Source organism: Esox lucius, chromosome 5 (assembly GCF_011004845.1).
Source record: "Esox lucius isolate fEsoLuc1 chromosome 5, fEsoLuc1.pri, whole genome shotgun sequence".
NCBI classification, from domain to species: Eukaryota; Metazoa; Chordata; class Actinopteri; order Esociformes; family Esocidae; genus Esox; species Esox lucius.
This window is the reverse complement of record NC_047573.1, coordinates 15,963,825-15,988,443: the sequence shown is the minus strand read 5'-3', so window position 1 is coordinate 15,988,443 and position 24,619 is coordinate 15,963,825. Positions and strand designations below refer to the sequence as shown.

Here is a 24,619-nt window from a genome sequence, read left to right as displayed (position 1 = left end):
TAGTTGTAAAATGGTTTTAAATCCTGCCTGAAATTTTAGATCAAGTGCTCTCATTAGCGGCAATGTATGATTTATTGTCACGAATGCTAACACACTTAAACTGGTTCTGTGAACAACATGCACAGAATAATTTTGCTAAATTCCAGACAGAAAACCATTTACTCTAACCTATTGTATAAGGACTACTCACCTGTTTTCACACAAATCCCTGTCCAATTCACACTTTTTTTTGGCAGAACTCTACACAAAACTGTTTTCGTAAAGCACAATTTTCACAATGTTATCATGTAAAAAGGGCCACCCTGGTAAGCTCATCTTTGGTTTTGGAACAATGGATGACCACAACTGAGAGGTTGAGGAAGAGGGAGATTGAGAGGAGATGGCTGAAGAAAAAGAACAATGATCTCTAAAAGAAATTTGTGACAATGTACTTGACCATGTTCTTGCAAAAACTGGGCTGAGAACATTGTTTGAGCTATGCCACTGTTGCATCAATTGTCCAGACTTTCAGTAATGAAAATAGGTTACTTACTGTAAACTCACCTGACCACTGTGCAGGCCACCCTGTTTTCTGTGTTCTGAATCCGTAAACATTTGTACGCGAAATATTTTGTTTTGTAGAACTAGGAGACACCAGTTGGTTTGGGTTGACTCTGCATGATTTCTAAATGTAATCTTGACTAGATAAATCCAGTCAAGAAGAATAAATCAAGATAATGGCATTTTTCAAGGTTTATCACCATCACCTTATACCTGTCTGAAAACAACTTTTCCTCTTTATCTTCTTGGGTGTTGGTGAATTACAGTGCAACCCCCCCCCCCATGAGTATAAAGTTTAGTTCTGTGTGAGAAGTCTGGGGTTTTGTCAATATGGTGAGAGTCAAGATCAATCAATGAAAATTCATGAAAAAAAGACTCCATACATTGAGCCACATAGTCTGGACAACTGATGAAGTCCATTAATAGTAAATGATGTAAAAAGATGTCATTAGGCTTTTATAGATATGGATGGCTCCAGAGGGACTTTCATCACTAAGCATTCATGTGTTCTTCCAGGGAAACGGAGTGACTTGTTCACTATTTCTCATCATTTATTTTTGCATACCATATAAAGTCAGATTCGGAGGGACGTGGATTGGATTTGACAAGCAGGACACAATGTTATGGGGAGCCATTTCTGTTAGATATCATAATAGACCTTAATGTGTGGCCCACTGTCTTTCACAATAAACAGGATGCGCTAATGACACAACATCAACAAAACAGAATGATTTGGTGCAAATATTCAGATAGGAACAAGAGTTGATTTACCAGTTGTTTGATTTCTCCATGTAACGTAGATGTAGCTACCTGAGGGCATCAGACAGGAGATACACAATGTGTGGCTTTTTCAGATATAATAGGGGGCCGACTACAGGTCCTACAGTAAATTCAAAGACATAAAGATGAGCGGCTGATTAGCATAACCTCAGTGTAAACTCATTACCAGTTGTTTTTTGACAGAAAGACTCTTCTGTGTGATGCTGCGGTAGTGTCATCGAGGTTGCAGGAGCAAGGAACCAGGCGCAGACGGAATGCGGTCGATTTTCAGCTTTTAATAAACACTTAACAAGCACGACCAAACAACAAAATAAAAGGGCTGACTGGAGCAGCGAAACGACAGTACACAATGGCTTTAAAGAAACATACGTTCAAACGGCAACACACACGACGACGACATCAAACACAACAACAATGATCCACAAATGCGGGGAGCAGAGGGGAAACATTTAAACACTAACAAATGATGTGACAGGGACCTGGTGTGCATGGTTAAAGACATGTGACACAAAACAAGTCCACAGGCTAGCTCGTCTGATCCCCTGAAGAGGAGAGCAGTCACACCGTTGGCCCGGGAGAGCAGTTACCTCAGCTCAACACTGAAGCTTCAACACGGTCTGAGGGTGAGCTGATTTGAACCCTTCCGGTCCGGTGTTTCCCCGGTGAATGGAGTGGTTGCCTCGGCGTCTGTTCATTTGTAGTGTGAAGGATGTCTCGCCGCTTAGCGGGGTACCCCCTCCTCCGCTGATGTCCCCACAAGGGGGCCCAAGCCAGAAAGGCCCCTGAATGGCGACACCATTCCACCACAGTATGAGTAGGGCATATGTGGAGTGTTAAGGCTGAGGAGTCAGATGTACTCATCCCCATAGGTTAAACAGAGTAATTCAAGTGCTTAATTAATTCAATGCTTTTGAATGTTGGGCCCCTGGAAGACTAGCGATGGACATGATGTGAGATATTAACAACCCAAATAAACACTCCTGTCCAAAACGTAACAAACTGAATATGCAGCTGGAATACCTTGACTATAGTATACTCTTCTAAAGTGACTCAGCTGTTATAAAGACAGCTTTGGAACTGAGCTATTCTATTTTGTACCTTGATGACCACCATGCTCTATGATCTAATTCAGGAGAACATTCATTAAAATGTAAGAAATGCACACTTTTGAAACATGTTGAAAAAGTCGGCACTACCTCTGATGGATGGAATAGGGTCTACCTAACAATCTAACAATAGCCTAAATTTAGAGCTGATTGGGCAGTGCTGTTCTCCGTGTCTGTGTATTACTGGCTCCAGTCCCAGTTATTACCTCAGTTTTAGCCGTTTTGACTGAGTGCGCTTGAGGACTGGGCTGAGAGCACGATGTCATCCAATCGTAACAAAAACTGTTGGTATGCTGAACCTGGCCCGGCATGGGGTGTAATGGCAAAACAAGCATGATTATTTCAGTCCAGATATATTATACCTTGCCCAGTGCAAACTGAAAACATGCTCATATTATTGCCTGTGTTCACACAGGGTGGTATAGAAGAACAGAGTCCAGATATCTGGGTTGCCTCAAAGCCCCATTCAATAGTCCTAAAATCTTTATTGCATTTTGCATACATCCCACCACTGTATATAAAGAGCATGCTTTTTGTGTACAAGCATAACACATACATTTCTGTAAAACATAAGTCTCCTGAAAACATTGCTAGCAGCCTTTGGACTCCTGAATTCTCCTTGAGCAACTGAAGAGTCTAATGAATATTTAATTGAGTTCAGTAAACATCTGAGAATTCGAAAGTAGAATTCCAGGCCATCTGTCTCTGAGCTGAGTCAAAACTGCAGATCGGTCATGCCTCAATACAATGAATGATCTAAAATACACAAGTCTACATCGTAATGGCTAAAAAGCAATACAATAAACATTTTGGAATGGCCTGGTCAATGTTCAGACCTGGAACATTGTGGCAGGATCTTTAACGTGCTGCACAAATGCTCAGAAAGAACACAAATGTTTCTGAGCTTAAACAGGTCAGTATGGAAGAGTGGGCCAAATTTCCTCAATACCGGAGAGCCATGTGGATATTTAATTGATTGCTTGACCAACATTTGTAACTGTATTTGGAAATATACAGTGCAATTTCTTTTGTATTTTTTTTCACCACTTTATTTTATGGTATACGTGTGGTTGCATGCAACTCAGCTAATGGTGCCACAACTAGTCATGTTGTACAGTTTATTGCCCAGTTGCCTTTCCCTCACATTCCTGCCTCACCTGGAGCCACTTTTACAAATCCATGTTGCTGTACTTCAGTCAACCTCCAATAGGCACATGGCTGGACAATGTACCATACAGTAGCATCATTATAGCAGATTTCTTAAAGAGACTTTTTTTTTTTTTATTAAATCCATTCATACTTGAAATAAAGCACACATGAAATAATCCCATTAAAATAAGATGCAAAATATGTTTGGGGTTAATCATTATGGCAATGGTTTTGACCAGAGAAGATGGTATGTGTCAAATTGTCTGCAATTCACACCTCCCAGCATAGAAAACACATTGTGCGAAACACATTCCTGCAACATGTTCCTCTGGGATAGTAAGGGATTTTTTTAAAATTCTGCATCACTATCTCAAGGGAAATGCAGATATACTGAACTGTGGATAGCGGCGGTAAGTTCAATTAGTGGCGTGGTATATTGTATATCTTGAATAACATCTGAAATCATCAATTCTGTGTGTGTTTTTCTGTAGCTCATTATAGAAAGAGGTGTAGTTGGACGTGCCAGTTCTCTGATGTTTGTCCTCTGTGAGACACCAGATCAGCATCACTTCCTTAGATCAGAAAACCATTCAAGCCATTGAGCTGGACTGTGAGACCTTGTGAGCCTCTGCTACTCTACCTTAGCCACTGTTTTACATGAGTATGTCTGTTTTTTCATCCCTTGCTGTTCATTGAATCCACTTTCATCTCCTGCTCTCTGAAGAACCTCAAGGCAGGTCAGACCCCTGCTTGTTTTCGATGTGTATATACAAGGCATGATGACAATATTGCGCTATGACAGCAATACTCCATTATGACAGCAATACTGATATATGACAGCAATACTGAACTATGACAGCAATACTGAACTATTAGAGTATTATTGCACTATGATAGCATTACTGCACTATGAGTGCGTTACTGCACTATGACAGCGTTACTGCACTATGAAAGCATTATTGAACTATGATAGCAATAGTGCCCTATGAAAGCATTACTGGACTATGATAGCAATACTGCACTATGAAAGCATTACTGCACTATGATAGCATTACTGCACTATGAAAGCATTACTGACATACGGATCCAAAAGGTTGCATTGGTCCAGTATAGCCCATTATTGGATTACTGCAGTTAGAAACCACCTGACCACAAAAGTATTTACAATGTGTTAAATACACATCATATTGGTGAGTAATGTTTTTTAACTGTTCAATATCAAATGCTTTTCAAGCACACTGGACTTATGACTTGTTCGTGCAAACCATTTATTTAATATATTAAAAAGCGTGTATAAAGGGTTTGGAAAGTGTTCAAACAATGAGGCAGACATTTTGATTTATGAACTTTGCAATCAAGCCTCTTTCGGTGTCTTAAGTTCTTTAATATGTAGGCCTAAGCCATTTGTTTACACTTCATTGGATTTCTTTCTTTATGGTTTGTCAGTGCGATGATTACCAGATTTCACACTGCAAATCGCATGTAAGAATTAAATATTAAAACTTGCTGACATCATATTAAAGTTTTTCACAACTGCTAACACACATTTCCTGAATGTGTGCCACATATTTCCGAAACAATAAACATACTTCTCAAAACTCACACAATTTTGACAAAACCCCCGGCTCACAAAAAATAAACATTAAGCTCAAACGCTTCCCTTGTTGTTATATCATGTACAAGAACATGGTCATGTACAGTGCCATTTTTATTCATACAGTACTAACTTCTTAATTGTTGTTGAATAATTATTAATCAACAGGCAATGTTAGAATTGTAAAGATTTTAGTTTTGTTATTGAATGGCAGTGTCTTCTACATGACACCATTGTGACAATGTGCATTACAAAGATAGTTGTGTGTAGAGTTTTTCCCAAAATTGTGAATGGAACAGATTTGTGTAAAAACAGGTGAATAGTCCTTATAGGTTAGAATAAATGGTTTTCCTTGTGGAATGTAGCAAAAATAGTATGTGTATATTGTTCACATAATCCGTTTTAGCGATTGTAAAGCATTTGAATATGAAATACAATGTTGTTCTGTCATGTCTGTCATATTTTACCTTCATATTGTAATGCTTCGGAAAGCTAAAAACAGGTTTCCAGTGTGAAAAGGAACCATTTAAGAAATGCTAAATGTCATATACTCAACAAATAGTTCTTCTTATTTTTTTACAGCCACAACTCTAAAAGCTATGATGGAGTGAGTCTGAGGCCATAACTTAACAGGCATGTGTATTTAAAGGCTTACGACAAACAGTGACAAATAAAATCGAAATGTCTCTCTCGGCTTTCTCCCGGGTGTCTAAACATCATGTAGTCCATGACTTTAATATGCCAAAGGAGTATGAAACATATCCCTTCCAAGCCAACATAAACACACCACTGTTGTTTTTAAATCTACTGGGACATCTCCACACAGCCAAGCTAGGTTGCTCAGCTTACAGAAGAATCAATTTATGATTTGTCTTCAGTAGCTACAAAGGTCTTCACTTCAGTGGTGTGGTAACTTATGGAGCAAGCAGACAATACTGCAAGGATAATTGACCCCCCCCCCAACAACATCCATGGTTGTAGGTGTCCTAACATAGCTAAGGCTTTTGACATCCGACATTGTGTTTGTTGGGGAGTACACAAAGAAGTTAAATGTATTTATTTTCTCATCACTCACACTTCTTTGAATACCATAACTTGCTTAGACACAAATTTCTCGATTAAGCTAAATAAAATGTGTTGTATTGTCCAGAAAATACATGAATGTCACACTTCTAACATTTAAATAATATGAAGGGAGTGTTTGAAATGTAGTACCTGGAGATAAATGGAGAGGATCGTGATTTTTTGATTTCCGTCATGGGGAGGATTTTGTATTTTTTTGATCTATTCCGGGGAGGGTCAAGTCATCAAGGATCTCTATACAGCCAAACCAGGCCTTTCAGTGTTTGGAAATCAGTTGTAGGAAAAAGGTTGGAAAATGTATGGCTCAAGCAAAGTTGTGTCTGAAGGTTACAAAAGGATTTTAGCAACATACATATAGGTGTATTGAGTTAAATATTTAAAGTATTTAAAGTATAACCAATAAGTCGAGGGGTTTAAAATAAATGTCTCCTGTAGTATTCACTTGACATTTCTTGGTTGCATACTATAGAGGTACAGTAGCCATGGTTCATAAGGTGCTAACAAAAGACCTAAAGAATATTATTATTATTATCATTATTGAACGGTACAGATCAGGAGAGGGATATAAAATAACTTCAAATATTACAAGTAACACAGAAAGACCATGTTAAGAAGTAGAGGTATGATCATGTTAATCAGGGAGGCTACCAACAGACCAATGGTAACCTTAAAGGAGGTGCTGTGATTTCTGTCAGGAACTGGGCACTTGCTGCATATTACAAACAGAGTATTCTCCACATGCCTGAGCTGTGGAGTCGGATAGCAATACAGAAGACACTTCTCAAACAAAAGAACTTCCAAGCCTGTACACATTTTGTTAGGAGTCTCATTCAGTCTACAACAAGAATTCCTTATTGTCTGATGAGACCATGGTAGAATTTTTTGGCATTAAAGTCATAAGAATGTCATGATCTATACATTATTATTGATAATTCAATTATAAAGCTGATAAGAAAAAATACAAATGATGGATGAATAAAACTGTGAACTAATATATTACTAACAAAGTAGAATCAATGTATTCATTTTTTCTTTCCTGCTTTCTTTCTTCTGGAATAATGTTGAAATATATTCCATCATTGCTAAATTTGAGTCTATTATTCATGGTTTTTAATACCATTTTGATAATAGGTTAAGCATCTTTTGTGGGAGTACACAGACAACTTTGTATTGACAGCAAAATACACTGCGGCCTTTCACAAAATGAGGGACGGTGTCTGACATACAAATGAATTTACTGCTCACTGCTCTACTAATTGCCCTGAAAATCTTGATTATCAACACTACTTATATTATGTTATATTAAGTACAGCTCGTTAAATATTATTGGCTAGACAATAATTTTGCAATATGTACATTGATAGATACATCAACTTTATTGGTACTACGATACATCTAATTATACTGGTAAAAATGGGATTATAAAAATATAAAAAAAGAAAATACACAACCAACACTTAACTCGCTAAATTCCTAAGCATGCCGCACCTATCCCCCATCTCTACCCCTAGCACAAGGAAGACTCTGAAACCCGAACACATCCTACGTTATGTCCCCCACAGTTCAGTGTCACCTTCCACCTCTTTCCTTTTTGTTCCTTCACTTCATTTGTGGTAAATTGCTGATCCTCTTCCACTCTGTCCACCACCATTGTCATTGCGCCTGGATTCCATGTGTAGGGAACGCCGGCAGCATCTTGCCACTCTGAGTTTTAATTCACTGGAAAGGCTTCATGTCATACTGTGTAATAAACTTTATAGATTATCCAGATTGTCCTGTTCTGGCATTTTGCCCTACTCTGTGGATGTAGTCCATTGAGTGAGTGGGGATGTCATAGTTAATAACAGAGTCTACGGGTGGAATTTCCAGTCCTGTTGATGTCACATCAGTTGCAAACCGCACCGAGTAACTTGGATTTGAACTTGAAGCATTTCTTCTGACTCATCTGTCCATGCAGTCCAATAGCAGTGACTCTGGGCTTCCTGAGCAGCAGCGCCACCCACGGGGCATTGTAACAAATGCTAAGAAAGATCACGATGATGTTTCCTGACTGGCCAGATGACAGTCCTTATATTTGGAGTTTATGAAGAAATATTACTTTTACAGTTTCTATATGGTTGAATATTACATTATATTTGTATTACAGTTTTTCAGAACTATACACATTTTCTCAGAACTATAAACACCCTTACTCCTGAAGTATATTGCCCAAACCCCAGACTTCTCGCACAAAACTAAACAACTAATAATATCTGACATAGTGTATAATTAATGAACAATATTAATGTAATGATTTACCATAATGTGTTCCAGAATACCGGTATAGATTTTTTATTGAAGACTGTAAATTATGTCTACACAGTAGGTTTATTAACAGAATTTGTACAGAAATACCCAAATGCCATAACTGTTAATTTTGTGGGAGCTTTTCCACTGTAATTCACCAAAACTTGAAATTTAGCCCAAGGAGAAAGACAAGAAGGGAAACGTATTTTTTCTCATTGTTAAATATTTTTGATGTTTTAGGTATAAGGATATAGTCTTAAACAATTATTGTTTATTCTGCCTCAGCATCCTATATCTGACCTGGTACAAAATTTGTACCTACATCTCCGACTATATTTCTGACAAGCTCTGTTTCTTGAAAAATGTTTTGTCTTAAACTATTTTTCTTGATTGGATTTCTCAAAACATTTCCTACATCCAAGTTCGATGGCTAGTTCTTGGGCCTTAGAAATCATGCATGGTCTACCACTAACAATTGGCTTCGCCCACTTAAACAAAAAGTACATATTATAGAATAGGAATACAAGTCTCAAGTTCATGTCGTCTTCCTGTACTGTCTTAAGGCATACAGATTCAAAGTAGAGAAAACAGGGTGGTCAGCACAGTACCCAGATAAGTTTACAGGAAGTAACCTATTAATTTGTAAAAGTCTGGAAAATAGATGCCACAGTGAAATAGCACAGGTTTGGCTCTACTCTTGGCCCAGTTTCCCTCATGTTCATTTCAAGAAAAAGAACATGGTCAAGTACAATGTCACGAATGTCCTTGGAGATAATTATTTCCCTTCCATTTCCTCTCCACCTCCCATCCTCAACACAATCATAAATTACTGCCAGTTCCAGGACTCATAACAACATAGATACCACCTCCCTAACAAAATGGCAATGGGAGAACACAATACAAATCCTTTTTAGGAGACACAAATACACTTTTTAAAACAATATATTTTTTTGAAACACCAATGCTGACAATGCCCACATGGTGTTCTGTACAAGTGCTCTGTCAGATTTCTTTTGCCTGGTGCTAGCATCCAATGCACACGTTATAAGTGACTATAACAGATCTCTTGGGGAAACAGCACATTCCTGTTTATCCTGCTTATGCCACACCAACAAACAACATTAGCACACACTTACCAGTATCAATTATTTTTCCAATGTTAATTTCCTTTTGACGGTTGAATTCATGCTCTTTCACTGTTTGCCTAGTGGGTTACATATACAGTAGGCAACAACTGTAAGCGCTGATGTTTTGCACAAGCCATGTAGGCTATACCTTCTCTGTTATCCTGCAACAGAAAACATACAATTTAACACACGATTAAACACATTTATAATTTAAAATCCAATTAAAATCCATTTATAATTTCATTTTGTAATGCAAATTCACGCTTTCTCAACTTTCCACTAAATCTGGTCATTAGTTCTATTAATTCAAGGTGCCACCGTTTCTTCTACTAATGTTCACTCCTTAGCCAGAAATGTATTTATAAAGCCCTTTTTACAACAGCAGTTGTCACAAAGTGCTATACAGAGACACCTGGCCATCCAGATGGACAGATCCATATTAAGCACAGTTAGGCTTCATTGTCATAGTAAACTAGCAGTTATTACAATAGCCATATCTAATAGGAGTAGCTATATGTGTATGACATGATTGCTATCTATAGATCTCCGCAATTGCTGTTCAAAACGTACAGTACCCAAAAGAAGCAATATGTCAATTACCACAACCAGTATTTGTTTAGTAAGAAGCAAGGCACTAATCAATAGAATGAAGTTATTCATTTTCAGCCTTGATAACAATGTTTTCATACCAATGTGCTAAGTAACAACATTAAAATGCGTTCAAACACATATGGCTCAATATTACCTATGATGTAAGATGGCTTGCAAAAATGTATCCATCATATTGACCAGCCAATGTGTTGTGTAATTTAAAGCTAGTTAGCTAGGTAGCAGTACCCCATCTACTGGGATGATGTTTAATAAAAAACCTGCCAGGAAGAAGGTTAGGGGCTGGACCAAAGCAGGACATATTGTCTTCTTTGCAATATGAAAGGAAAAACATGACCACTTTAAACATGAAACGTTAGTACATCATTACACGTTCTGACTTAATAGAGTGCTTTGTTCAGCAGGCAAATCCCATTTCTTCACTCCTTCTTGCCAGTTATCTGTGAAACAATCTCACTGACCCAGAAATCTTTCTAACATGATCAAGGGCATTTGACCACCCCTTTAACTTTACTGATTTCTGGCAACATCGGGCACCTATGCTTTGTATTGCCGATATCACCACATGAGGAAACCATCCAATGGACAAAAAAGCATGCAGAGAGACAGAGAAAAGAGAGAAACAAGTGAGAAGAGAGCAAGAATAGAGAGAGAGAGATCAGAAACATAGAAGAGGGGAAAGAAATTAGAGAAAATAAAGAGTAAAAGTGAGAGAAGAGAAAGAGAAAAGGAGAGAAGATAGAGAAAATAAAAAGAACAAAAAGAGAACAGTGGTGCGAATGAAAGAAAGAAAGAAAGAAAGAAAGAAAGGAAGAGGAGAGTGAAATAGAAGAGAGGGAGGAAAAAGAAGATATAGAGAGAAAGGAGGAGAAATGAAAGACAGAAAATAGAGAAAGTCAGAGAGAAAGTGTGAGAAGAGAAGGAAATTATCCATCACCACAGGTAAACTGTAAACAGCCTAATGACACGTGGCAATATAAAATGGAAAATTCAAATAAACAGCAGTGGGCCTGTTTGGAGGCTGCCCTGGTACAATAGCCCAAACAGTTGGGCATTTGAGTAATCATTACCCAACATAACTCTGAGCAGTGGCTATGTTAAATAAACAGTATACTTGTGGAAAGCATATACAACAAGGCCCACATTTACTTTAAGCAGATTACAGGAATCTGTGAGGTACGGGACACTGGTCTGCCTTGGGGGCCTTGGCATCTCTGACGTCATATCTTTATCAGGTTTAACCAGAGGAAACCTACCATTACAGAGAGGACAACACACTTCTCCTGGCAGCTGAACACCTACTGAATGTCAGCCTGGTCCAGACCTGAATGTTCAGCTAACTCGTCATTATACATGTAAAAATGCACACATTCAGTACATATTAGATACATAGAGGAGGATATACACCACTTCTGCCCAGCACATACACTTCCTGTATGAACAATAAAGTACTGGTAATCTGTTTCACCTTATATCTGGCTTTTGTTAAAGCCAATGACACAGTATCATATTCTCCTTTTATCTCTTTCATTCTGTCGCTTCCACCCCCCCCCCCCCCCCCCCCTCAATTTCATGATATCCAATTTGTGATTGGATATCACAAATTGAAGCCCCTGTGTCATTGCAACAACTCTCAGCATACTTGCAAAAGTTGATGTTAAGATACAAGAGCTTCAAAACACATAGGACTCCACACTGTCTTATCAGGCTGCTCACTCAACCAGGAAATGCAGACACATCGGAGTAAACCCATTCTTCAGTCCTATACTGCACCTCACAGATTTGTGAGGTCCAGACAATTTGCTGTTTGATTGCAACGATATTAATTAACCGAGCCCCAACGTGTCTGGTCGAGTGCACCACCATTGTAATCAACAAGTAGAAATCGAACCCTGGTCTCGAAGTGACACAGCTAAATGCAAGGCAGTGACTTACTGTTGCGCCATTCAGTGGCCCTCTGTACGTCTTTCGGTCTCTGTCTCTCTCTCGCTCTCTACCTGTTTTCCTCTCTGTGCCTCTACCTCTCTGTCTCTCTACCTCTTTCTCCCCCTCCCTTGCCTTGCCTGCGCCGTCCAAGTCTGAAAGACTTGGTTATAGATCCTGAATTGATTTATAAAAGCGTAAACTGGTTTGTGTCCAGGAACATTCTGCACACTGACCTCATGGGTGAATTCCTGAGTTCTAATTGACTCCTAATTGGTGACTGATTACATAGCCATTAAACAGAGTTCAGCAGAAACATGGTCCACCCAAGGGCTACAACCCCTGAGTGGCCTAGTGCTAGCGTTCATGGCTGCCAGATATGTTTCTACAACCCAGGTAAGATGTCATTGTGGGGCTAAAGGTCATAAGAACCACAATTGGCTGTCTCATATAGAGTACTGACATGTTGAAAGCTTTTAGTTGCCTTTGTAAAGAATCCTTAATTGTACAGTTTGATGTTAGCCATTCATGTTGCTTTTGGTGGAGTTTTGTTGTGTTTTTGTGTGTGTCTTAGAAAAAGAAGAAATTGGTAAGACATGCATTGAATTAAAATCTGCAGAAGGCAAAAACCTCACTGGTCACCCCAGGAAATGTGTTTTTGTTCATGTTTTCTTTAAGGAACATACATTTTCTTGTATAGAAAATAGGTGTAGAGTAAAAAAAATACAGTTTCATCACTGTAGATTCCTGCTTTTTTTTCAACCATACTGTACAGTTGCACCTTACAGTACCATACAGTTACACTTAGTACCATACAGTTACACTTAGTACCATACAGTTACACCATGTTGTTATGCAGTCATTAATTGTCCTGGTATAAACTTATGTATCTGCACTGAAATGCACAAGGCAAGATATTTCTTTAAAACAGATTTTAGATTGTTCAGCCACAACATTTCTATGACTGTCTGGCTGAAAGTGTTTATTATTTTCCAGAGAAGAAAATGAAAATTTATCAATATTTACTGAAAATCTTTAATCTAAAATCATCAAATGAGTGATATGTTTTACCGGCCCACTGATACATTACCCAATTATAGATTTATAGGGCATGCCCACTGACCACGGACCAAAATGCATCAGTTCTAATTTGGTTTCAGTGTAGCAACGCCCTCAACCTAATAATGACATCCATGAGCAGATTCCACTGTCCACTCTCTCTCTTCCTCTCTCTTTTAAGAATGATGGACCAAACTTTACTTTGTGCGGGTGATGTGATACACCATTCAGAGATTAATTACCATTTTCAAAGTGGCTTGGAATTTTTGGAATTATTTTGCCTTGATGTACGGTATTGTCCACAAATGTATTGCAGACAAGGGTGCTTTTGACGCTGAATCATCATTATTAAATCACTCTCCAGTATCGTCTGATGTACTACTGTACAGATTTTAGAAAGTTGTTCTCAAATCCAGAGAAAAACAACTTTTGCAGACGGACCTCGGTGAGGAAATAGTTTAAAATGAAAACATTTACTCCTAATATTTAGATGGGCCACAGAAAGTGAAGTGAACATTTTTCCAACCAAAATGCCATTCTGTTAAATTCTTATTGAATATCTTAAATATGCTATAATTTTTCATTTGCTTTCAAAATTTTGACTCTGTTAGGTATTAGTGCAGGTAAATTTCTTGCTGAATCTCTTTTCAAATCTAACTGTGAAGCAATGAAATGTTTAAACTCTTTAAGGTGTAAGGAAGTTAATCTAAATCTGTACAGTATGTACTGTAATCCTCAGTGGCTGAACAATCAAAAATATTTTTTCATGTTTTACTCTAGTAAATGGGACTTGTTGTCAAATGAACCCTGAAGATCATAGGCCTGTCTAATTAACAGCAGAGTTTTACATGCAGAACATCTGAACTGGCCTCTAAAATGTTTCACTACTATGTGTGAAAAAACTCTCATATTTATGTCATTATGCAGTTCCCCAGGCGACCATTACTAACCCAGTATCCTGTTACGGAGTGAAAGAGCCTCCAGCATGTTGCTCTTGGCCTCTCACCAAAGCATGGAATTATGAACATTATCCATCCAGTCATGGAGCCCAGCATCTCTTTAAAACCAGCGCCATCAGTGTTCCTTACACAGATCGGTGCCTTTGTGTGTGCCTTTGTGCGTGTATTTGTGTGTGTGTTTGTGTGTGTGTGGATGTGGTTTTGGGGGGGGCAACATCTTCGGCAGGCCCACCACCACCACCACCAAACCTCTCCATGGAAAGAGTAACACATCTATTTGCAGCTATTTGTAATGCCACATATTTGAATGACTGCAAGGGCCCACGATTATAGCTATGTGGAGAGCATAGATAAACAGTGTTAACTTCCTCTAGCATTGTTATCAGCTTTCTCATACACTCGCTGGCCTGCTCTATAACCCCAGGTCTCCTAATGTGTCATATCCCACTGGAACACTGGAGGATGGGGCCCAAGAATAGCCTGATGTGTGTGTGTTTGTGTGCTGGATGGTGTTTCATAATGCGTGTGTGCATGTGTGTGATAGGATGATGATTACACAATAATAATATGGTGCTTCTCAACAAAGAGACACTGAAGATTCCCACTGTGGAGCCCAGACTCCCCGGGCTTCCATGGAACAGAACGTCGTGCTCTCGTGCTCCAGTCAAAACCCCTAAGATTCCAAATGGTACATCCAAAAATGCCTGCCAACCTATTCCCCAGAGAATAGTGCCTGGACTGGAATGTGACGAGGAACTGAGATGAATGTCAGAGGAACACGGTTTGGCCGAAGGCCGGCTTTAGCAGTGCAGGGAACAGGACTTGAACGAGAGCTGGGGTGGAGAGTGGAAATCAGCCTTGAGTTGCCCCGGGGTATGTTGGGTTTATGTTACATATAACGCGTGGCCCATGTAAGCTGTGCAGAAACAGATGCCGGGGCTGATGAAGAGTGGCACGTCTTCAGCAACCCTAGACTTTGCGTCATGATGCTCGACTACACAGCCAGGAATATACTGGTTCTCTGTGAACGTGAATCACCGTTTCACTCACGTATGTGTAATACATGTCTGGAAGCCAGTGAAGCACGGTCGGGAATTAAAGGAAAATTGATTCTAGCAGAAAATAAATCAACTGGTTCTCCATCATTCTGTGTTCCTGGTGTGCTAATGGTCTACCCTCCCTGGTAACTGTAAGCGTTTTCCTTTGTGAGTGTCCAGTAACTGCAGGCGAGGGTATTGGCTCAGCTTTCACAAGGCGGTCACATTTGACATACATGAAGGCTTGCTTGGAGATGTTACAAACCATCTCCAAGTGTGTGTGTGTGTGTTTGTGTGTGTGTGCGTGTGCGCCTGTCTATGGGTTACGGTTTTCAGTGAGCTATACTTTAGCTCCATCCTATGGCTAATCATAGTACTGATTGTTGGGCAGAAAATCATCTGACTCTTTTCCAGTGTACAGCCAGCCAACCTTGAAATGCACAACTTTATTTGAGAAATAATAATCTGTGGTCAAAGAAATATTCTTAAATTCTCTGTTTGTAGTTATAATATGCTTGTGTAATCTGTCACTTTGCTATGCCTGCTATCCCAGATCGTATGGTATGATGGCAGTCAACGAATTGTGCAGAATGTTGGTGTTACAAAGTGTTCAGGAAAGAAGAAAATAAACCAACTCAACCATTCTGAAATCCTTTTAGCTTGAATATGTAGGCTTGTTGACGCTGCTTAAATTGAGCATGACACAATATCATACAAACTTTAAAGATGTCATTGTCCTGATGTGGAGAAGGAAATGAGGGGTTTATGTGAACAAGGGAACATGGCCTAAACTAATTGGTATTTAGACAAAAACCTTTGAATGAAAACATGCTGGTTTATTCTTCATTGTACCTGGGTGAGGAAAAGTTGTGTGACAGAAGCATTGTCAGGTCAGGTGAGGAACATATACACATTCTCTAAAACATGTTGCTAACCATCTGAGATTACATTTAATTCCTCATGATAGCTTATAAAATGGGCCAGTGAAAGAAACTGGCTTACTATGTCTTTTGTTAGGTTTATACAGTGGATATAAAAAGTCTACACACTCCTTTTAAAATCCCAGTTTTTTGATGTAATAGAATGAAACAGAGATAAATCATGTCAGAACTTTTTTCACTTTTAATGTGACCTATAAAAACAATCGGAATCGTAAGGGGGAAAAATGAAAAATAAAAACCTTACAATAACCTGGTTGCATATGTGTGCACACCCTCTTATAACTGAGGATGTTGCTGTGTTCAGAATTAACCAATCACATTTGAACTCATTACACATGTGTCATCATTTAAAGTGACTCTGATTAATCACAAATAAAGTTCACCTGTTCTAGTAGGATTTTCCTGACATTTTCTTAGTTGCATCTAAGAGCAAAAGCCATGGTCCGCGGTGAGCTTCCAAAGCATCAGAGGGATCTCACTGTTGAAAGATATCAGTCAGGAGAAGGGTACCAAACAATTTCCAAGCATTTAATATACCATGGAACACAGTGAAGACAGTCATCATCAACTGGAGAAAATATGGCACAACAGAGACATTACCAAGAACTCGACGTCCCTCAAAATTGATTAAAAGACAAATAGAAAACTGGTCAGGGAGGCTTCCAAGAGGCCTACAGCAACATTAAAGGAACTGCAGGAATTTCTGGCAAGTACTGGCTGTGCGCTACATGTGACAACAATCTCCCGTATTCTTCATATGAATGAGCTATGGGGTAGGGGGGCAAGATGGAAGCCTTTTCTTACAAAGAAAAACATCCAAGCCTGGCTGACGTTTGCAAAAACAAACATTGAGTCTCCTAAAAGCACGTGGGAAAATGTGTTATGGTCTGATGAAACCAAGGTTGAACTTTTTGGCCATAATTCCAAAAGGTATGTTTGGGGCTAAAACAACTAAGAACACCATACCCACAATGAAGCATGGTGGAGGCAGCATCATGCTTTGGGTCTGTTTTTCTTCAGATGGAACTGAGGCCTTATTCCGGGTGGAGGGAATTATGAAAAGTTCCAAATACCACAAAACCTTCAGGCGTCCGTTAGAAAGCAGAAGATGAAGAAGAAGTTCAACTTTCAGCACGACAACGACCCAAAGCACACATCCAAATCCACAAAGGCATGGTTTCACCAGAAGAAGATTAACATTTTGGAATGGCCCAGCCAGAGCCCAGACCTGAATCCAATTAAACATCTGTGGGGTGATCTGAAGAGGGCTGTGCACAGGAGATGTCCGATTTGGAGCGCTTTTGCAAAGAAGAGTGGGCAAATATTGTCACATCAAGATGTGCCATGCTAATAGACTCCTACCCAAAAAGAATGAGTGCTGAAATAAAATCAAAAGGTGCTTCAACAATGTATTAGTTTAAGGGTGTGCACACTTATGCAACCAGGTTATTGTGAGTTTTTTATTCTTCCCCCTCAAAGATTTCAGTTGGTTTTTCGAGTGAATTGTTTTAACATGGATGTGTAGACTTTTTATATCCACTGTACATGATTTACTAATGAGAGGTTAGGGATTTTAGGCTCTTTAATTTTTTGCAACTTTGTAACCTTTACTCTACCTGACCTTTGAGTGTTGTTTAAAGTAGGAGGAGAGTTCAGTGATCTAGCTTCCAGATTTCAGGCCCTCATAGCATGGTTAACAATATGTGGAAATAGTCAGATTCCTTCCTGATATCTCAAGAGACTGGGAGCTTGAATCAGTAACAGCAGGTTAAGCCTATTAGCTTATATCTTCTTAAGACTGACTCAACAAGTGCATGTTGCCGGAAAAAAGTATAATACATTATTAAATTAATATCGATCTGAGGACTTCAATATATATATATTTTTTTTACTATCAAAGATGAATCTCATCCTGAATATCTCCTTTACCTTTCTACTGCTCTACACAGGTAATATTTTGAGATTTCTTATTGGAACAAAAAAGTCTTTATGAAGAGTTAAGTTCCAAAACATCATACTCAATTATTTTCTGTGTGTACAGCGTAACTGTAAAATAACCTATTGTAGCAGTCCTCCTGTTAGTGACTGGATATATACTATAACCAGTGTTCTGCAACAAAATGTAACCATTGTTTCAATTCAAACAAATTGCGTTAAACAACCCCGTCATAGTGAAAAAAAAAATCAAATTAATAATTTTCAAAGATGAGCATAAATTTTTGGGAATTTAACTTCCTCACCCCTTTTGTCATACATTGGTAGTTATTAAAGTTTTTGTCTGTTCATTATGTTCTGACCAATATTTCAGTGTGGTAATGTAATTAATGAATGTCATCTGGCTTTATTTCCATCAGTGGAGTCACTACAATGCTACACCTGTATGTCTGAGGAATGCAACGAAACAATGTTGCAGACATGCTCCTCAGGAGACATCTGTTCTACTTCCACCAAACAATTGGGTCCTTTAGGTAAATCTGTAATTCAGTCAGTTCTTCTAATGCGTTGTTTTCAGAAGGTGGGGAGGCTTATTACAGTATAAACATAGTCCACAGTTTGTCCTGGTAAAAAAAAAAAATCCTCTGGGTCCTTACATATAAAAGTCAAAGTGAAATCATCAATATCTGTTAGGAACCAGAGTCTCTAAGGAATGTTCAAGCATAGAGGAAAGCTGTGTCTCCCTGGCCACAACAACCATACTGTCAGTGAGTAGTGGATATTCACACGCCTCCAATACGGCTTACTGCTGCAGAACGGACGGCTGTAACCTCAAGACACTCTCTGGTAATATCATACATCATTATGATTCTTTATCAGGTTTCTTCAACAACATGCCTTGTGTAGAGGCAACTATGCATGCATTCCTCTGTTTACTAAATAATGACCATAGTTTATTATAAGCATTACCGTATTATATGCGCATTGAACGACTGTTAGAAAAAAAAAAAGTTGTTTTTGTTTAAATGTACGTTTAAATATGGGTCAACTTGAGTCAGCTGAATCAAATCCACCCATGGGGTAAAATAATTTTGACTATAACTGACGCACGTGCTCCGCGGGTCCTCCTCTTTGGTGCTCCGCCTCACCAGTGTGGGCTACTAACCGCCGGCAAGAGAATGATGGCAAACAACCCAACCCATGCACACCAGATCCCAATTAACCTAATTGCACACCCTATTTCTGTTGCCCTCTTTCTGTTGTCTTTGTGGATTGCTGGTCGTTCCGTGTATTCACACCAATTAAAGGTTACAATCTGTATACTTTTTGCGTGTCTTTCTTTCTCCGCTTTTGTTCAACTCCTTTGGACCATCACAGTAACAATTAATGCAAACTTTTTGAAAACAATCAATCTGCTCAGATTTGTCATAGTGTCTGAATTAGATTCTGTACCTTGTTTTCAACATTTTGGTTACCCCATTGGTAGATTTTTTTTTCCACATTTATTTCTCATTTCACATTTTATTTTAGGTACTATAATTTTCCTCTGTAAATGGGTGTATCTTTGGTTAAAATATGGTACATAACTGAGAGACAACAAAAGCTGAGCTATATGTAAACAAATTGTAATCGAATAATTTATCACACACTGTCTTTAGAGGACAGTAACAATGTTTTCTCTCTGTGGTACAGTGCTCAGTGACAAGCCCAATACACTGCAGTGTTACACCTGTAACAGTAAAGAAGATAGAGTTTGTGACACAACATTAAAATGCATCGGAGTTGAAGACCACTGCTTCAACTTCACAGGTGAGTTTTTTTGTTGTTGTTGTCCTTGATAAAAGTGTCTGCAAAATTATTAAAATGTGTGTGGCCTAAAATATCTTTTAAGGACCTTTTTTGTTTTTTGTGTTGCCAGAGCCCACTCATGATGGAAGTAATGATGAAGAAAATGTCCCCAGCCTGGGCTGCGCCTCTGCTGATTTTTGCAGCTTGTTTGAGACACACTACCTTCCCAATAACTTCCAATGTTGTAAGGGGAATCTCTGTAACAAAGCCCTGGGAATGAGCCTAAAGTCTCCCCTGGTTCTGTTGGGTGTCCTCGTCATTTCACTGGCCTAGGTATTGTTGGGAAAAAAAATTATATCTTGAATTTGTCACTATTTACTCGGTACCGGAATAATGAACCGTTTAATCACTTTGTAAGCCTACCAAACTCAATGTTACTTAGTCGTAAAGTCTTACAAGGTCAATATTTCACTTTTATTTTCTCACTTTCTCATTTCTTAATTTGTTTTTAAATTGACCCTGGCAATCCTAATAAACATGTAACAACCCAAAAAAACACACAGGCTATGTTTTTTTTCTTATTCTTCCAAAGCTGTGGTCTGGAGTATATATTGGCACAGGTATTCATTACTTGAATTTTATGGAGAGTAGACACTCTCACACACATGTATTTTAGAGTTTTGTTTAAGGTTGATTTGACACGTAGGGAGACATGGGAAGGGGGAGACAGAAGAAAAAGGTGGAGACAGGTATTTAACCTTTAAGCGAGGATCTCTATTGAGCCAGGATTGTTATCGCTGGACTGGGCCAATGTAGGAAGTCTGAGGCCATAATGGGTTTTTTGACCAACGGACATCCCGAATTTGACCCTCCGGTTGTATAAGCAAAGTGCAGCATGAGAAGGCTTGACTCAACAGGGGTGTGTACCCAAAATGGAGCAGTGATCCTGGACACTACGGATGCTTTAGAGAGACATTTCAGTTAGTCTGGGCAGAATGTTTCTTATTTAACCCTTTTAGAGAGCAGATCTTTTACGAATTATTTAGAACAACAGTGCTGTTATTTGTTCCAGTTTGACCTGTGTTTGACCTTATTCTAAACCCATCGGCGCATAGGAAGGTGACATTTACACCAGAAGGACGCAGTATCAGCAGCAAAAATATGTTGCGCAAACATTTTTGTTTGGCAGCACATTGTGCTCATATCCATTGAAAATATGGGGCTACATTAAACATGATAACATTACTGATACATATGGGAGATTTGGAAAATGAATGATTAACCTATTTAGATAAACAATGGTTAAAATAGGCTGATCTGAAAGCCTTGAAAACCAACTGGATTAACAAGGTGTTCAGTCCATTTGTACCTGGTAGCTCTCCATCTCGCCATGATGAGGTTCATCCTGACAATCGCCTTCATGTTGCCACTGCTCTACACAGGTAACTTCATTCAATGCCGTCACACTCTCTTACATATTTGTCATTAGATCTTGTATAACCAAATGTTCATGGTATTTTCACAGAGCTGTTGTGTTGAAGTGGATTTTATGGTACTTTATGACAATAAAAATCTTTGTTTGTTTGCTGAATTTTTGATTTGTTAAATAATTTATGAACACCGAGAAATTACTAATTCATTGCTAATCTCGGATGTGTTTTGTTTTCAGCTGACACACTACAGTGCTACACTTGTGAGTTAGGAGATAAAAGCTGTAGCGTAACAACTCTGCAGAACTGTACAGGCGGAATGTGCTCCTCTTTAACAAAAGTGAATGGTCCTTCAGGTAGGTAATTTAGTCTGGAATTTAGTCTGTTCTGGTAATAAAGGGTTGCAATGAATTCCCGACTGAATACACATTCTGGAGTATTTATTATATTTATATTTGTAATAAAAGTACAATTGCACCATATTGTTACAGTCATTGTTTGATCATTGTGAAGTGTTTTAAAACCGCCTCTCAATTTCAGATTCCATCACTGTCTCCAAGAAATGTGTGTATGTCCCTGAAAGCTGTTATTTAATGGGTCAAGTGAACACACTGTCAGTGAATAATGGATACTCAAAAGTCTCCCAGTCGTCATTCTGCTGCGACACAACAGGCTGTAACAAGGACACCCTTCCTGGTAAGAATAAAAACAATGCACATTTAATTGGCATTACATAACATTACACTGATGACATAGCAACTCTTCCTGTTATTATCCGTTGGCTGCATTATAACGGTTGTGAACCTGTGACCTGTGCAGCACTCAGTGACAAGGCCAATCAACTGCGCTGCTACACTAGGATCAATGGTAGCAGAGAGATTTTGCAGTGTGTCGGAGTCGAAGACCACTGCTTCAAATATGATGGTGAGTTCTCTTTGAGAGGCGTGCAATCTCACAAGGTGTTTTAATTTGGACGTGCGTGTCATATCCTTTCTCTGCTTTGCGTTTGGCCAGCGCCCGCTTCTCACGGAGGAAAAGTCGTGGTTTATCAGGGATGTGCCTCCAGCGACTCATGCAGCTGGTCCGAGAAGCCGCCCCAGATTAACCTCAACTGTTGTAAGGGAAACCTGTGTAACAATGCCCTGGGATTGGGACTGAGCTCTCCTTCTCTGCTGCTGGGTCTCCTCATCATCTCACTTTTCTAGGCAGCGGGAGGATTCGGGGTATTTTACCAAATGTCGGAATTGTCTCCACAATCAGTTCTTCAGTACGTCAATGTTTCGGCATATCTATGTGTTAATATGTAGCATCTGTAATTCTAAGAATAATTTTTTTTTCCATCAAATTTCTCATGGGTGGTTTGAGCCCCAAATGATGATTGGTTTAAAGCTGTTTTATATCAGACCGTATGCCACAGGTAGAAGAATGTCCTCTTCCCTTTAAAATTATGTCAGTTAACTGGTTTGTAGGGCGGTTTTGGGGTTTGTTTGATATAGCTAATGTCATTTGGCTCAAAGTGGTATCCAGGCACAGTGCCAGAACCATGTTAGGGGAGATACTGAACATGGCAAAGATCGTGGTTGTTCCTTCTCTCTCAACTTCTTCCTAAATCACTCTTTCACACACCTGAAATCAGTAAAGGGAAAGGAAACAGAAATAAGAACCACCAAACATTTCATGTTAAATGTTAAGTGTTTGATGTTTAACAGTAACCTGATTTAGGAGACAGGTTCTTGGGGTCAGGTGTTTGATAATATCCTATATTCTTGCTGGTCTCTTAGCTTTCTCTGTTGAATATGATACTGAGTTTTTGTCAGGCTTGGTTGATGCTCATAACAATGTGCACTGAATGATTAAATTTTTTTCATTTGTACACTCACAAAACCCTGATAACATTAAATAAAAATACATAACCCGGCAACATCTTAAGTCTCTGTTTATTTTGTATAAATGATTGATTCCACAGTGACTCAGAAAACAGCCGTTCTGTATCAGTGATTAAGAGTCTCTCTATTTGTGGAATGGAAAGGACTCTGGGCTGATCTGGTCATTGCCTTTGGTCTGTCGTAATAATCTTCAAAGAGGGAACTGGGACACCCTAGTTGCTAGGTTCCTGGCACACGCATACATTCAGTTCCTGACATGAATGACCCCCCCCCACACACACACACACCCCCACACACACATATACACACCAATACAGACAAACCATACATGCTCAGTGTGACAAACACACACTTTCTCTCTTTACCAAACATCCAACTCTGGAAATCTGTCGTGTGTAGTCAGGGTTCAATTCCTTTGAATCCAGACGAAAGAACTACTTGATGTTAGGCTGATGATTGTGCTGTGATCCCCACATCAAAACCATAAATGATAATAAACCCTTGCCAGATTATACATTGGTATCAGAATGATGTTTACATGACACAATAATGGAATAACACAAACAGTTCATTGGTGTTTTGTTATTTTTAATCAGGAACAGATAAAGGGCGGCAGTACTTCTCGGATATGGAGTCATTTCCCAGTCGTGCATTATTCAGTGTTTATGGTCAATGCTTTTAACATGTCCAGTTTGCTTTTAGATCTTTCTGTCTTTATAAATTGAAAAGATTATGTATATAATATTTTTCCAAGGAGATATGCCTGGCTGATGGATCTAACTGTGCCTGTGCATTATCACAATGTTAAGGCATGGCAGTTGTATTTCCAGTCATTGGGCTGGTGTTAGTGAGCAATGGGTCCAGAAACACCTACTTTATTCACAGTTAAAACCAGATAAAACCAGTGCCCCCGCTTAATATCATGGGAGTCCCAGAGGCTCTGGGTGGCCACATGTCACAGCATCCATTGAACAACTACATGATGTTTAAATAGGCCACTGAAGTTGTTGGACGATGTAGACTAGGGTTGCTGTTTCCACTCAGCTATGTGGCAGCTATCCAGGCCATAACATCCCACCACCTGTAGGTGCTCTTTATGGCACCTGATTTGCATCTCTGGTGTGTTCCTTGGCTCTAGTCCCAAGACTGCTCAAAACAGTACGAGTATACACTGTTATCTAACCTGAAGGGTAACATTGTCTAATCCAAAAGTAAATTGGAAACCCTTTTTAGAGTAAATAGGCAAATATACACACCGGCAATTACCTGCTACATAACAGCTATTTTATCTGCCAAGTCAAATATCAGTTCAAGGAAAGATTAGCTAAATGTCTGTCTGAGGCATGGTCCTTGTATGGGCTAAGAGCTTACTCTCATTAACCACAGT

At 39.0% G+C, this 24,619-nt stretch overlaps 2 protein-coding genes across 2 annotated transcripts; both read left to right on the top strand.

Moving 5' to 3' along the window:
• The first annotated feature begins 17,913 nt into the window (after nt 1–17,913).
• Nucleotides 17,914–20,465, top strand: LOC105023013 (protein RoBo-1). The gene is made up of 5 exons (XM_010891864.3): nt 17,914–18,142; nt 18,548–18,661; nt 18,822–18,974; nt 19,821–19,937; nt 20,047–20,465. The coding sequence occupies exons 1-5, from the start codon at nt 18,094–18,096 to the stop codon at nt 20,247–20,249; spliced, it is 636 nt and encodes a 211-aa protein (XP_010890166.2). The 5' UTR covers nt 17,914–18,093; the 3' UTR covers nt 20,250–20,465.
• A 783-nt stretch (nt 20,466–21,248) lies between these two features.
• Nucleotides 21,249–23,269, top strand: LOC105023014 (phospholipase A2 inhibitor and Ly6/PLAUR domain-containing protein). Its single transcript, XM_010891865.4, has 5 exons — nt 21,249–21,358; nt 21,586–21,702; nt 21,887–22,042; nt 22,166–22,270; nt 22,361–23,269. Exons 1-5 carry the CDS (start codon nt 21,307–21,309, stop codon nt 22,549–22,551), a joined length of 621 nt encoding a protein of 206 aa, XP_010890167.1. The 5' UTR covers nt 21,249–21,306; the 3' UTR covers nt 22,552–23,269.
• Nucleotides 23,270–24,619: the final 1,350 nt, after the last annotated feature.

Bases quoted from the DNA above. Each gene is read 5' to 3' on its own strand.
- LOC105023014 (XM_010891865.4), top strand. From the start codon at position 21,307: ATGATGAGGTTCATCCTGACAATCGCCTTCATGTTGCCACTGCTCTAC. The intron at 22,043-22,165 runs GTAAGAATAAAA...TGACCTGTGCAG, and splicing joins TAACAAGGACACCCTTCCTG to CACTCAGTGACAAGGCCAAT. The intron at 22,271-22,360 runs GTGAGTTCTCTT...GCGTTTGGCCAG, and splicing joins CCACTGCTTCAAATATGATG to CGCCCGCTTCTCACGGAGGA.
- LOC105023013 (XM_010891864.3), top strand. From the start codon at position 18,094: ATGAATCTCATCCTGAATATCTCCTTTACCTTTCTACTGCTCTACACA. The intron at 18,143-18,547 runs GTAATATTTTGA...TATTTCCATCAG, and splicing joins CTTTCTACTGCTCTACACAG to TGGAGTCACTACAATGCTAC. The intron at 18,975-19,820 runs GTAATATCATAC...TCTGTGGTACAG, and splicing joins TAACCTCAAGACACTCTCTG to TGCTCAGTGACAAGCCCAAT.